This window comes from Molothrus ater, chromosome 8 (assembly GCF_012460135.2).
Source record: "Molothrus ater isolate BHLD 08-10-18 breed brown headed cowbird chromosome 8, BPBGC_Mater_1.1, whole genome shotgun sequence".
Lineage (NCBI taxonomy): Eukaryota > Metazoa > Chordata > Aves > Passeriformes > Icteridae > Molothrus > Molothrus ater.
Window position 1 is genome coordinate 3699634 of NC_050485.2, and position 15193 is coordinate 3714826.

At 50.4% G+C, this 15193-nt stretch overlaps 2 protein-coding genes across 7 annotated transcripts in view; one reads left to right on the forward strand and one right to left on the reverse strand.

The window, feature by feature from the left end:
- Positions 1 to 506: 506 nt before the first annotated feature.
- On the reverse strand, positions 507 to 7870 carry LOC118688241 (lipase member K-like). Its single transcript, XM_054515608.1, has 9 exons — positions 7766 to 7870; positions 7058 to 7175; positions 6263 to 6461; positions 5907 to 6016; positions 5625 to 5761; positions 5043 to 5180; positions 4853 to 4924; positions 3766 to 3834; positions 507 to 740 (listed from the first exon to the last, which is right to left on the reverse strand). The coding sequence occupies exons 1-9, from the start codon at positions 7868 to 7870 to the stop codon at positions 507 to 509; spliced, it is 1182 nt and encodes a 393-aa protein (XP_054371583.1).
- Positions 7871 to 13564: 5694 nt separating this feature from the next.
- Positions 13565 to 15193, forward strand: part of RNLS (renalase, FAD dependent amine oxidase) — a 69369-nt gene continuing 67740 nt past the window's right edge. For all 6 annotated transcript variants that reach the window (XM_036385991.1, XM_036385990.2, XM_054515637.1 and 3 more), the window contains exons 1-3: positions 13565 to 13713; positions 13836 to 13932; positions 14663 to 14805. In XM_036385991.1, the coding sequence (XP_036241884.1) occupies positions 13602 to 13713; positions 13836 to 13932; positions 14663 to 14805 (352 nt within the window). In that variant the 5' untranslated portion in view covers positions 13565 to 13601. The remainder of the gene's footprint in view (positions 13714 to 13835; positions 13933 to 14662; positions 14806 to 15193) is intronic.

Consider the following 15193-nt stretch of genomic DNA (forward strand, 5'->3'; position numbering starts at 1 on the left):
AAAAAAACCCCCCAAAAACTAAAAAAAACCCAAACAAAACAAAACCAATGAAAAAAAAAACCCCACCAAACCAAACCAAAAAAAAAAAAAAAAAGAAAAGAAGAAGGGAAAAGAAGGAGAAAAAAAGAAGGGAAAAGAAGGAGGGAAAAGAAGGAGGGAAAGAAGAAGGGAAAAGAAAGGAAAAGAAGAAGGGAAAGAAGAAGGGAAAAAAAGAAGGGAAAAAAGAAGGAAAAGAAGGGAAAAGAAGAAGGGAAAAGAAGGAAAAAGAAGGAAAGGCAATGCAGTGCCAGCCAGGAATGGCATGAAGGCTCCTCTCCCCACCCTGTCACTGCTCCAGTTAAGAGCAGAACATTTTAATCAACTATATTCAGGTGGTCCAAACAGAGATTAAAAAAATTTCAAAAGATTCAATAAGATTCAAAAAAATTCAAAAGATTAATAAGAAACTTCAAAATCCCCTAGAGACAGCACTAAAATAAAAATCATAACAAGTAGAACCAGCATCTTTAGGGGTGCTTCTTCATGATGTCCAGGACTTCCCGGTACAGAACGTCGGTGGCGTCGAGGCCCAGCACGAAATCCATGTGGTTCCAGTGGGGGATGAGCTTGTGGTGCACCAGGTTCCTGACCTGGGGCAGCAGCAGGGCCGTGTCCCGTGGGTCAGCCAGGCAGTCCTGGCCCGCGTTCCAGATGGCCGTGGGCACCTCCATGTCCTGCACGTCGTAGAACGGGGCCCCGGTCTGAGGAGCAGAGGGGAAAGGGCTTCAAAAAGTGGAGATGGAAAAGGGACTTTGCAAAGAGGAGAGGAGAGGGAAAAGGGATTCACAAAGTAGAGGGAAAAGGGGCTTGACAAGGAGCAGATGGAAAAGGGGCTTCAGAGAGGAAAGGGAAAAGGGGCTTCAGAAAGATGAGATGGTTGAAAAAGTGGCTTTACGAGGAGCAGATGGAAAAGGGGCTTCAGAAGGAGGAGATGGAAAAGGAGCTTCACAAGGAGCAGGAGGAAAAGGGTTTTGATAAGGAGGAGATGGAGAAGGGGATTCACAAAGAGGAGATGTAAAAGGGGCTTCACAAGGAGCAGATGGAAAAGGGGCTTGATAAACAGGACATGGAAAAGGGGCTTCAAAAAGAGCAGAGGGAAAAGGGGCTTGAAAAATTGGAGATGGAGAAGGGGCTTCACAAAGAGGAGGTAGATGGAAAAATGGCTTCACAATGAGGAGATGGAAAAGGGGCTGCACAAAGAAGGAGACAGGTGGAAAAGGGGCTGCACAAAGAAGGAGACAGGTGGAAAAGGGGCTGCATAAAGAGGAGAGGGAAAAGGGATTCACAAAGTAGAGAGGGAAAAGGGGCTTGACAAGGAGCAGATGGAAAAGGGGCTTCAGAAGGAGCAGGAGGAAAAGGGTTTTGATAAGGAGGAGATGGAGAAGGGGTTTCACAAAGAGGAGATGGAAAAGGGGCTTGACAAGGAGGAGATAGATGGAAATGTGGTTTGACAAGGAGGAGATGGAAAAGGGGCTTGATAAACAGGACATGGAAAAGGGGCTTCAAAAAGAGCAGAGGGAAAAGGGGCTTGAAAAATTGGAGATGGACAAGGGGCTTCACAAAGAGGAGATAGATGGAAAAATGGCTTCACAATGAGGAGATGGAAAAGGGGCTTCACAAGGAGGAGACAGAGGGAAAAGGGGCTACACAAAGAGGAGAGGGAAAAGGGATTCACAAAGTAGAGAGGGAAAAGGGGCTTGACAAGGAGCAGATGGAAAAGGGGCTTCAGAGAGGAAAGGGAAAAGGGGCTTCAGAAAGATGAGATGGTTGAAAAAGTGGCTTCACGAGGAGCAGATGGAAAAGGGGCTTCAGAAGGAGCAGGAGGAAAAGGGTTTTGATAAGGAGGAGATGGAGAAGGGGTTTCACAAAGAGGAGATGGAAAAGGGGCTTCAAAAGGAGGAGACAGAGGGAAAAGGGGCTGCACAAAGAGGAGAGGGAAAAGGGATTCACAAAATAGAGAGGGAAAAGGGGCTTCAGAAAGAAAGGAGCAGACGGAAAAGGGGCTTCAGAGAGGAAAGGGAAAAGGGGCTTCACGAAGAGGAGATGGATGGAAAAATGGCTTCACAAGGAGGAGATGGAAAAATGGTGTCATAAGGAGGAGAGGGAAAAAGGGCTTCAGAAGGAGGAAATGGAAAAGGGGCTTCAAAAGGAGGAGATGGAAACGTGGCTTCACAAAGAGAAGAGGGAAAAGGGGCTTCAGAAAGAGGAGATGGAAAAGTGGTTTGACAAAGAGGAGATGGAAAAGGGACTTCATAAGGAGGAGATGGAAGAGGGGCTTCACAAAGATTAGGAGGAAAAGTGGCTTCACAAGGAGCAGAGGGAAAAGGGGCTGCACAAGGAGGGGATGGAAAAGGGGTGTCATAAGGAGGAGATGGAGAAGGGGCTTCACAAAATGGAGAGGGAAAAGGGGCTTCAGAAAGTTGAGATGGTTGAAAAAGTGGCTTCACAAGGAGCAGATGGAAAAGGGGCTTCAGAAGGAGGAGATGGAAAAGGAGCTTCACAAGGAGGGGATGGAAAAGGAGCTTTACAAGGAGCGGATGGAAAAAGGGGCTTCATTAAGAGGAGAGGGAAAAGGGGCTTCACAAAGTGGAGATAGATGAAAAAGTGGCTTCATGAGGAGCAGAGTGAAAAGGGGATTCAGAAAGTGGAGATGGAAAAGGGGCTTCACAAGGAGCAGAAGGAAAAGGGGCTTCACAAGGAGAAGATGTATGGAAGATGGAAAAGTGGCTTTACAAGGAGAAGATAGATGGAAAAGTGGTTTGACAAGGAGGAGAGAGAAAAGGGGCTTCACAAAATGGAGAGGGAAAAGGGATTTCACAAGGAGCAGATGGAAAAGGGGCTTCATAAAGAGGAGAGGGAAAAGGGGTTTCACAAAGAGGAGATGTTGCTGAACTGCAACAAATGGTGAACTGTTGCTACTCTTTGGGAATGGGGGGAAATGAAAACTGGAACTCCTTTCTTCTAGAAAGGAGAGGAACTTCAGTAGAGATGCAGCATAGCGTTATGTGCTATGATTTATCGAGGCAGTTTAAATAAAATTAATTAGAAAATTTGTTCTGCCGGGCTAGAAATTCTAGTTCTGATTCTACAGATGGTTTGGATAAGGGGGCAGAACTTTGGCTGCCCTGATTTAGTGCTGTTGGACCATCCTGACCTCCACAGGTCCCTCCCAGCCAGCCCTGCTGGGCTTTGTGGTGACACTTCACCAGCACTTCCTTCAGTGACAGCAGGGAGGTGTTTGGAAGCAAGTTTTTGAAATTAAAAAGTTTCTGGAGGGTTTGTTTCAGCTCCACACCCTGAGGACTTGCCATGAGGTGATTTGCCAGCAGCATCTCTTGTTACCTGCAGTGTAATTAATCCAGTTAACAAGCACGCTGCTTTCTGAATGATTCATTTTGTATAAGGAAGAAAGAAGCTTTTTTTTTTTTTTTTTTTTGTTCTGTTCCAAGGCTTAACCAGTATTTCAGAGAAGAAATTTTTCCTATTATTCAGCCTGGTGTAACTTGAGACCATTTCCCCATATCCTATGGAAAGTGGAAAGTCTAATTTAAAGCATTTTATTCCATCTAAAAGATATTTGCAAAGTAAAGTTGAGAATGGAAAATGCTGTTGTTCCAAGCAGAGATCCTGACTTCCACTTTGTGGAGAGAGGAATACATTAAGGGGAGACACAGCAGGCATGGATGGGAAGAGAACAAGGAAAGGGAAGCACAGGGAGCACCTCACCTGTCTGTAGTGAAGGCTGTTGTACATGTGCCCCCCATCAAAAGCTCTCAGTGCCCCACCGTGGACTCCCTGCAGCAAATTCAGACATGCAGTGCTCTGAGTGAAATCACAGTCTCTGGGGCTGCACTCAACTCTCAAAAGTCAACCTTCAAAAGTTAGCTTTCATCACTGAACCGGCAGGACTTTTCAAGTGTGTGTCACAGGTCTGGCCCTAGGCCCAGCACAAGTAATTATTGCTGTGAATTTGGACAAATGGACAGAGATTATGTTTCTAATGTTTGTGGATTACACCAGGATGGGAAGAAATTAAAATGGTCTGGAAAATGGGTTTAGAATGCTAAATACTCCTTTTGGGCTGGAGGGTTGGCCTGAAATGGCACAATCAAAGATGGAAGGAGCCTCTGAACATCTCTTGTCTAACTGGAACAGGACCAGCAGCAATACAAGGTCAGGGTGGCTTGATCCCTCCACTGGGCAGCAGCCCTTCAGAAAATGGGGTGTGTGTTCTTGCTGCAAACCCCACAAAGTCCTTCTGGGGTCCCTGAGCAGGAATTCCACTCAGGGAAGAAGCCGTGCCCTGAGTACAGCCCATGGCACACACCTCAGAGAAGGTAAACAGGCAATCTACCAAAAAATGTGCAAATTTTTCGCTTGGGGAAGAGAAAAGGAATGCAGCAGAGCACAACTGCAGTGTCAAAGGGCTCTGGTGGTGACTGTTCTCATGCCCACGAGGGGAAGAAGGAGAAATAATCATCTTTATCAGTAATAAGCTTAGTTGGCTGCTGTCCAGATGCACCTCTGCCACTAGTCTGACCACTGATGGCACTTGGGCTGCAGGGCTGGAGCTGGTTTGAAGCAAGAGCCCTGGAATGTGCCTGCTGTGGCTGCAGGGTCCTCACTCCACGTGTTCCTCCTGACAGATCCCCCACTCTGGCTCCAGAACCCGCCGAGCGTTTTACGGAGGGCTGGAAACAAAACCCACCCAAGACCTGGCCAAGGTGTGCCCTGCAGCAAGCAGCACAGCAGGCTGCCCACAGGGGAGCAGGGACACGCTGTGGGGCACGGGAGGGAAGCTGGGGAGGTTCACCTGCAGCCAGTGGATGATGTTCTGCACCGAGGAGCCCGCCGGGGTGTGCCCCATGTACACATCGAACCGGCTCTGCAAGGACACCAGCACATCTCACATTTCACAGCTGCCTTCCCTTGGCCCTGCAAAACAGGGCATTGCCAGGGCTTTGGCCTTCAGGAGGACCCTCTGCAGGTCCATTCCCACGTACCATGTTTGTGTTCTTCCAGTTAAACCCAAAAATTGTGGCCAGGATGTGCTTGCAGACCTTGGAGCAGGAACAGAACCTGGAGAGGACCACCTCCCCCAGGGCAGTGTGGGGCAGGAACTCCCTGGTGCCAAACAGCTCCTGTAAAATCCCAGATGTGCTCATCAAATAGGAAGTCTGGTCATACTTTTCCCCAAAGCACTACTTTACAACTTCTATTTTATCCCCCCATTAAGTTTGATCATAGTGAAGCCTCCCTTGCACCCCATTAAATGCTTCAGCTCCTTGTTTCTTATGGGCATGATCTCCCACATTCATTAATGCCCTAGTGTTAAATGCTAGGGTTCAATTCACAGCCTCTGCATCAGTTTTATTCACCAACATTTTGGATCTAATTCTGCCAGAACATTTTGGGGAGTGAATTCAGGACAGGACTGAAAGGTTCTGCAGTGAGATGTGTTTTTCTTCATAATAAAACAGAGTGCAGAGCTCACCCCTCTGTAAATGACTTGAAATAGTCCATAGATAATTTCACAATCCCTATGAAAAACAGTTTTGGCTGTGCAGAACATAGTGCAGACCAACCTTAAGCCCAGAGTCAGAAAAGACTGAGAGTTTCCTAAATGGGCTCCGAGAAAATATCACCGTGGTCACAGGAGAAAGAGCAAAGAACACCTTGATTTTCTGAGCCAGCTCAGGCATTGTGGAAAAGGCTATAAAACCTGGTGGGGGAAAAAAAAGTAGGGACAAAAAAAAAGGTTTAGTCTTTCAAGGCACTCATGCACATAGTTTAATTTCAGTGAGTAATTTTACAGATCTGAGAGGGGATGTTGACTTCTCGTGCTGTCATCAGCAGGACCCACTCACCTATGGTGGTGCCTTGGGAATGGCCAATATAATAGAGCTGTTTCTGTCCTGTTTTCTGCTCAATAAAGCTGATCATGGCTGGCAGGTCGTATTTAGCCATCTCATCGAAGCTGCAGAAGGAAGAGGAGATGTCCTGCTGAGAGGGGCAGCATCTGCACGTGCACAGCCACCACCAGCAAACCACAAAACCAGCAGGGAGGGCAGGGCCAGCCCACAAACTTCTTCATCCTGCTGAGTTTTCACTCAAAATGAGTTGGATGAGCTTCACTCCAGCCTGGTTCACTCACCCCCAGCTGGGGCAGCATGACCCTGACAGAATTCAGCTGTTTCTGAGACCCTCACACCCACCCATTTACCTGAAAGCCCAGAATTCATCCTGTGTGGTGGTCAGGACCTGGTGCCTCCTGGACCAGGTGTTCCCTCTGCTGTTTCCTATCCAGACATCGTAGCCAGCATCTGCCAGGATGAAGCCCAGGCTGCTGTTGGCCAGGTTGGTGAGCCAGATGCTGCCTTCTGCAAGGAGACCGTGCTGCAGAAGTGCCACGGGCCTCACACCTGCAAGACAGGCAGCACCATGACTCTCTCTATTTTTAATGCTCTTTGTTGCCTTTGGAGACTGTTTATGAAGTGTTATCCCCATGGCAGCCAAAATCTGTGTCAGTGCTGCTCGAAATTTCATTTAAAAAGCAGTTTTACCAAGCTGCACCATGATCTTGGACTTTATCCCCAGAATCTCTGGCAGAACTTGGGCTGCCCAGGGAGCTCTGTGGGCAAACATGGAGGAGCCTGGGGATGTGACAGGAAGAATGCAATTTTCATGGATCTAACCCCTCCTCACAGGACAAGAGGATCCCCAGGGAGAACCAAGCCAGTCTGCTGATCCATCAAATGGCTGCAGGAGCACATTTTGGGAGCCAGGCTCTGGAGAGAGCCCAAGGTGTGCCACCAGGGATTGCAGCCTGACATTCAGTGCTCAGGGGTCCATGAGGGCTGAGGAAACATCCCTAGCAAGGGATCAGCCTTCCTGACAAATTCTGATCATCAAACTGCTGCTAAGCCACGGGGAACCTTGAAAACCCTCTTGCACAAGCCCTGCTATCCCAGTGAATGCTCAAGGCATGTGTGGGTGCTCTGTATGGCATCAGTTTTACCTTGGCACCCAGAATTTCCCCTGCCATGAGGAATTCTGTTCAGCTGGAGGATGTAGCCATCTTCTGTCACCACGTCATACTCCTCGCTGGGGTACCCCCAGAAGGAGACCATTTCACTCTGCAACAAGAAGAAAGCCAATAATTGTTGCAGTACAGTAGAAAAATCACAGAGAAAGGCTCCATAAAATCAAGGCTGCTCTCCTGGAAGCAGTGGCTGGCCTGGTCAAAGCCAGCACTGTGCAAGTTCCCATGTGAAAGCAATCCTGGTGTGAGCAATTAGTTGACATAACAGTTAGTTAATATTATTCCTGGGTAAAAAACAAATTGCACCTTTAAAAACTGTTTTTACACTGTTAGATAGAAAAATGAAAACTATCACTCACAAACTTCCCTGCATGTACACAATGAGACTTTGGGTGACCAGTCAATACAGAATACAACTTGTTAATTACCAACAAATGTAATTGGCAAGAAAGCTACTGACCAATTAGAGTCACACACGAGGTCTGTAAAACTGTATAAAAAGGAGTTATGTGAATAAAGAATGGCCTTTTTTCCACCATGAAGAAAATTGATGTATTCCCATCAATAATAACATTTTCAAGGCTCCTGCGAGGAAATCCCTGAATGTGATATTTCACTGTAATTATTTAATGGAGGCTGTTTCCTGGACACTTCCCACCTCCTCTCCAATGCTATCATACTTACAATGTTCATCCTTGCCTCTGGATTCTTGGGGAATGGGGAATTCAAGAAGCATTCCCCAGCTGCCATCCCGTGGAGCACGGAGAGCAGAGCCAGAGCCAGCCACATCCTCGCTGTGCCTGGAACAGCACACCCACACAGTCAGTGCCAGGGACAGCAGGGCAGGGAAACAGCCCAGGTGGGACTCAGCCTCAGTCTGGTGGCCTGGATGACCATTAAAAGCATTAATGCCCATGGGGTGGCTCAGGGAACACATCTCAGCAGGGATAATTCCAGGGAGGTGGGGAAGACTTTCAGGAATTCCTGTAAGAGGTGAGGCAACAACCCTTGTGGGGCTGTACACACCACTGGGAACTGCAAGAGGTTAAAATGACAGAATCACAGAATGGTTTGGGCTCATCCCAGCCCCCTGAGGTTGCTCAAACCTCAATGAAATTGAGCCATTCCAGTACACAGAGGATGTAGGGTGTTGCTTATCCTGTCAGTGACCATGCAGTGCCACTGCTCCAGTCTCCCTTCCAGCAAAGGGACAGCTCTGTCCCATCACCCTGCTGTTTGAATCACCTGCTGACACCCCAAACCTCCCCAGGAGGCAGAGGGAGGATGAATAAATCCCAGCACTGCCTTCCCTCCCTAAATAGAAACAAAATCAGGAGAAGAAAATCTCTAACCACTTGCCCTTCTTCTTGATCATGGTGTAAGACAAGAATTGATTGCATTTAATTCAGAGAAGGACATTTTGGAGTGCAAATCTATATGCAAAATGGGGGGAGATGTATCTTCCAGCAGATCTAGACACCCCTTAGTGATAGTGGCTTTAGCACAGCTTAAAAAGCCCCTCACTCACTCAACGTGCTGGAGACTGCAGCTGCCACGGGAGGTGGGGAACAGCAGGCTTTGCACACAGTTATGGGCAGGAGGCATCACTGACAGGCACTGACAGCTCTGGCCAGGATTGCTCCCTCCAACAACCATAACATTGGACACCACAAGAAAAACTGGGCTGGAGCAGCCTCTAGAGCCGAGGCAGCAAATGAGATTTTGGTGCCCTGTTCTGGGGGCTGGAAGTGCCATGAGTGGCAAGTGCTGTTCACAGGCAAGTTTAGAACGCTTTTCCCTGTCCAGGGGACCTGTCCACTGTCCTTTTGCCTGTCCCCTCACCTGTCCAGGCTCTAGCCATGCTTTCCCCACACTCACCTGTCCAGAAGTGAAGGCAGGCAGCCCAGCTGAGAGGTGGCACAGCTCCTGCAGAAGGTGACAGGGACGTGCCAGCCCCTGGAGAAGATGGGCAGTGCAGGGAAGAGATGCCCAGCCTGGAGGAGATGGAGATGTGGCAGTGCCAGAGGATGGGTTCTGTCCCCTGGCTGGTGCACGGAGCACTGCTCTGCACCCCTCTGGAGACAGCCCTATTTGAACTGGCTGCAGGGTGGGGTGGCAAGTGTAAACACCCTGGGATACAGGGCATAGACACCATTAGGTAACAGCACGGTTCAGAAAGTGCAGGTCCCCAGAATTTGTTTGTGGAGGCCGGTCAAATATTGTTTAGGCAGAGTTTGGAGGTGATTTCCATTGAGTGGTTTAATTGGTGTTGCTGAAGAAAGTTTCCAGCATCCCATTTCAGTGGTGGTTTTATTTATTTGTTACAAGAGACATAATTAGGTAATTGATTTCCCGTAGCTGTGGTGTAGAAATGATGATGCTTCTTGTTATACAAAGGTGCCACATGTGAGATGGAGATTAAATCCCAGGCAACAGACTGAAAATATCTGTACTGGGTCAGGCTGGGATGGAGTTCCCTTTGTTCACAGCACAGGGATGGGACCCAGCCCAGTTGCCATAGCAACACTCCATACCTTGTCTATCCCGACCCAGTTTTCCACTTTTGCTCTTCCAGTTGCCTCCACCTGCCCCACTTTGGGCTGGGGGATGGAGCTGTGCCAGCCCACCACAACATCCCTGTTCCTCACACCCTTGCAGGGAGGTATGAGGAGCACCTGAGTGCCTTGTCCTGCCAACAGGGAGAGTTCTCCCTCTCCATGCCCCGTGCCAGGGCTGAGGCTGCCTCCTGCCCTTCTTTCCTAGATTGTTTTGCTGTGGGAATCACGGTGAAAGGTCACTAGGGAAAGGTGTCCTCTGTCTATCAGCCTGGAACTGAGAGGTGTCCAACTAGGTTTGTCAGTTTGTCCCACTTCTATAAACACATACTAGAACAGGGGTTTGTAATTCAGAGGTTTGGAGGGGAAGGGTGACTTTGATTTTGGGGTACTGAAGCTGAGTAAGACACCTCTGGCTTTCACCTCCTGAGGAAATAGAACATGGAAATCTACACTCCAGGGAAAGGGCAGAGCAGCTCTGGCCACACTCATCTGGAGGCACTGGAAGGGGCAAGACTAAGGCTGCACCCCAGAGTCCTGCAGCACATGGAGAGCAGGACATTGCCACGGGTATTATAAGATGCTCCAGCCTCCCGAGGGTCATGGGCAGCTCCTGCTGAAGCACCACCACTGCAGAGACTGGAGGGGATTGATGGCTCAGGTTTTAACTTTTGTATTTTTCACATTCTGTGCTGCTTTAGTGTGTGGGTCTGAGCTTCACATTGAGGGATGGTGAGCTCTGTGTACAGAGCAGGGAGACAAAACAATTCCTTCTCCAGCTGGGGACCAAGGACAAATGACCCAAATCTCAGGCCCAGGAGCACAAACACCGTGGGCTGGAGAGAGAAAAACAAGGATGGGACTGCATGGGCTAAAGCTGGAATGGGACAATGAACTGCAAGATGCAAATGGAGCAGAACTGATCAAAGTGACAGACCCCGTGACCAGGTGTCCATTTTGGGACCATTTTGGTTCACCTTGGGTGCAGCCCTGGCTGGGCTCTTGTGCTGCCCAAGGTGGATCCATGGAGGAGATCCTTTTAATAAATCCCTGCTTTATTCTTTAACTCTGTTTTAGGTCAGCCTTCTCAAGGCATCAGGACCAAGGGGAGTCCCTTGAACTTCACTGCATGGCCAGACCCAGCAAACTCAGCTCCATGCCCCTCCTGCTGCAGGTCACTGACAGCTCCTCAGCCTCTGTGGAGGTCACCATCCTCACACCCCTCTCACCAGGCACCCCACACTGGACACAGCACCCAGATGTCACCTCCCCTGGCAGGGCTGACACCAGCCAGGCGCCCCTTGCCCTCTCCTGTGGCCCAGGCTGGGGCTCTCCATCCTTGCAGGGAGGGCACATTGCTGGCTCGTGCCCAGGGTGGTGCCTGCCACCCTGCCCAGGTCCTTTCCAGTAAGGCTGTTGTGCCACAGCTCCTAATCTGTGTCCTCATCCAGGGCCACCTGCCACCAGCACATACCTCAGGTGGGTGTTTAGCCCGAAAGCTGGAACGTGTCGCACATCCCAGGGTTCTCACCCAGCTCCTGCAGCCCTCTCTTGCACCACTCCTGCTTCCCTTGCTGCCAGTCCCCACCTGCTCATCAGGTGAGCACTGAGCTTTTTCCATTGCAGTGGAAACTTCAGCACTACCCATCATGCTCGAGTCTCACAGGTTGGATGCTCAGTTATACAATATTTTTTTATTTTTCTTTTAAAAAGTGCCAAACTGAGCACATGTCCTTCTCCATGACAGCCTCACAACACATAGGGAGGGGAGACAGGGGCTCCCACCTCTCTCCAGGAAGAGCCTATTAAACAACACTGTTGCCCTGATTTTTAAAGGTTTTTTAAGCCTTCTGATGTTTACATTTTTGTAATCAACTTTCTCACACACTACATGTAAATAACCTATTATTTTGCATTCTTTTATGGAAGAGAAAAAATTCAATAAACTGTTAGTTTGTCCAGTGTCATTGGAGAGGTGGCACTTTCACCCTCCAATCCACTGTCACTTTTGGAAATCTATAAATGTTAGAGTCAGCAACAAAAAAGTCTCCTTTACCTTTGTGAAAAATGCATGTATTTTATGATTGGTTTTTCACAAATATTAAAATGAATATTATATGTGTTGTGTTAGAAAGTAATGCTGCATGAATTCTCTTAAGTACTGTGTTAAATACAGTTTTAGGTTACTAAAAATGTTAAAATAGAAACAATGCTATGTAGGATACTTTTTTAAAGAAAGGACTCACACTGAGATAGCAGCCACAGGAGACCTGAATCTTTCAGAGAAAAATAATTTATTGCTCCATTATCAGGAGAAACGAACTTCTTCCCGCCTCAAAGGTGCTGTCAGGATTCAGAGGAAGAAGCTGACACTGCCCAGACAGAATCCTGGGTTTGAATGGAATTTATGCATCATGGACGAGGTGTATGAATATGCAGCAGGCTGTTGCTTTTAAGGGTTAATCCTCTGTTAACGTGGGTCCTTTTTCGGGCTTATTTTGCCCAGAAAAAGGTACCCGGATGTCCGTAACTCTTTGTTTATATTGTCTCATATTATCCTAATTCAAATTGTCCAAATTTTCATTACTCTAATTGTATTACTATTTTTATAACCATTTTATTACTATCAAATTTTTAAAATTTTCAAAACAAGTGACTGGCGTTTTTCAACACCTTGAAAAGAGCAGCACAACACCTGCCCTGAGGTCAGCTCGGAGCTCCCTTTGGAGAGGAGCATCACCAGCCCCGCTCTGCTGATAAACGCCTCTGCCAAAAGTGTCGCCTGCTGGCGTCCCCCATACCACAGCGATCCTATCACAAGTTTTCTGGAACATCTCCTCCCACCCACGCAGCTGGGGAAGGGGAGCGACCCGGATCCTCCCCAGAGCTGCCCACTCTCGGGGCTCTGGGGACGGGAGCTTGTTTTCCTGCGGCAGGCACTGCACGCAGTGTCACCACGCCGTGTCACCACGCAGTGTCACCACCCCCAGCACTGTTTGCTCCGGGCACAGCACCCCGCTTTCCTCACAGCCAGGTGTTGGGGGCGATCCAGCAGCACCTTCCGGAAGATGTCACCCCCTCCCAGTTCCTGCTGGGTGGCACCTCCAGGTGGGCAGGGTTGGTCACACACAGGGGTGTGTGACACGGGTGTGTGTGACACAGGGGTGTGTAGTGACATAGGGGTGTGTGACATGGAGGTGTGTGTGACACGGGGTGTATGACAGAGGTGTGTGTGTGTGACACAGGTGTGTGTGTGTGACACTGGGGCGTGTGTGACACACAGGGGTGACACAGAGGTGTGTGTGTGACACCGGTGTGTGACACAGGCGTGTCTGTGTGTGTGTAGGTGTGTGTGACACAGGGCTTTGTGACACAGGTGTGTGTGACACAGGCGTGTGTGTGTGTGACAAGGGGAAGTGTGACACGGGGGTGTCTGTGTGTGTATAGGTGTGTGTGACACGGGAGCGTGTGTGTGCATACAGGTGTGTGTGTGTGCGTACAGGTGTGCACATACAGGTGTGTGTGTATAGGTGTGTGTGTACAGGTGTGTGTGTACAGGTGTGTGTGTGTGTGTGTACAGGTGTGCACATACAGGTGTGTGCCCAGCCCAGCTGTGCCCGTACAGAGGTGTCAGTCCAGATGTGTGCCCAGATGTGTGCCCAGCACAGCTGTGCCCGTACAGAGATGTGTGCCCAGCAGAGGTCTGGCTGCGGCTTCCCGCGCGCACAGGTGCCGTACGTGGGCGTGGCCTTTTCCCGCCCCGCCCATAGGCGTGGCTCGCACAAGGGGCGCGCAGCGTCGCAGAGGCCCCGCCCACCGCGGGGCGTGTCCGTGTCGGTGTCCGGGGCGTGTCTGTGTCACGGTCCGTGTCCGGGGCGTGTCCGTGTCGGTGTCCGGGGCGTGCCGGTGCCGCTGTCACTGTCCGTGTCCGGGCCGTTGCCGGTGCCGGTGCCGGTGCGGCGGCCATGGCGCGGGTGCTGGTGGTGGGCGCGGGGCTGACGGGCGCGGCGGGCGCGGCGCTGCTGCGCGGGGCCCCGCGGGGACAGGTGGCCGTGTGGGACAAGGCGCGGGGCGCAGGTGGGTCCGGCGGGCCGGGGGAGTGGGAGGGAAGCCCGGGCCTGGCGTGTGTCATGTGTGGCGTGTGTGTGTGTCGTGGTGTCGTGGCGTGTCGCGGCGGTCTGTGACCCGCTGTCGCGCAGGGGGCCGCATGAGCACGACCCGCGCCGACCGCGGCAGCGCCGACCTGGGCGCGCAGTTCGTCACCTGCGAGCCGGAGCTGGCGGGGCCGCGGCTCAGGTGAGACCCGCCCCATCCCTCCTTCATCCCATCCTCATCCCGCCCATCCATCCCTCATCCCGCCTCCATCCCTCCTCCATCCCGCCTCCATCCATCCCAGCCCCCCCAGCCCGCCCGTCCCGCGGTGTCGGAGGGGTTGGTGGCCCGTGGGGACACGCAGGGACCCCCGCTGCTGGTGCACAGATGCTTTAAGCCCCACCACACCCAGGCCCCCGCAGCCGCTCGCTCGCTGCCCTGCCTGCGGGATTTAGGGCAGGAGTGGAGGGGTGACCGCCGGGAAACTTCGCGTGGGTCGGGATGAAAGGTGCAGGGGTACTTTGGGGAAGGGGACGGAGGTGTGGCAGCGCTGTGAAAATGCAGAAATTTGCCTGGAAAGCAGCGAAAAGGCAGGTGAGTTTCAGGCACCTGGAATATTCCTGCGCTCCGCAGGGGCTGTGGAGTTCGGGCTGCTGTTCAGAGATTTAGGGAACCGCTGTGTATTCCTCTGCCTCCGGGTCAAGCCGCTGATAGTTCCATCACAGGTAGCTTTGCTGTCAGGTAAAAGGCCAGACCCAATGCAATTAGCAAGGTAGTTTGTTCTTTTATTGCTGCATTTATGCTTAACCTGCCTTGAAATGCAGCCTCTTGAAATTCAGGCTGGTCTTAACTCGCTCCGTTTCCCACAATCAAAGTTTTCATGTGTATTTCCGTGCATTCATCTGCATTTCCTTGTGGATTTCTCCCTTTCTAGCTTCTACGAGGAGCTTGTCACCCACGGCATCCTGAAGCCACTGACGGCTCCCGTGGAAGGACTGGTGGTGAGAGAAGGCTCCCGCAATTTCGTGGCACCCCAGGGCATCTCCTCGGTTGTCAAGTACTATTTGGAGCAGTCAGGTAATGCCTTTGGGTGCCTTTGTGTGAAGGGAAAAGCTTTTAATGGCTGTGTTTTTGGCGGTGCCTTTGGAATTTACATCCCTGATGAGGATGTTTATGTTCCCGGTTGGTTTGTGTGTGTCTGGAAGTCGCTCGGGTGGATGAACGTGTCTGTGAGCTCGGTGAATTTCCAAGTCCTGCAGGTATAAAAGTCTTTTATACAAATAGAACATCTGCTGTGTAACTGGGGGCAGAGGGGTGTGCTACACCCTGTGTTTTGGGAAAAGGATGTGAGCCTGCTGGGTGGAGCAGGAAAATGAGTTTAAACTTTCTAACTACTACCTTAGATGTCATGTGCCACAACCACGTGTACAATTCAGTGACTTATTTAACCCTGTCCAGAAAAGTT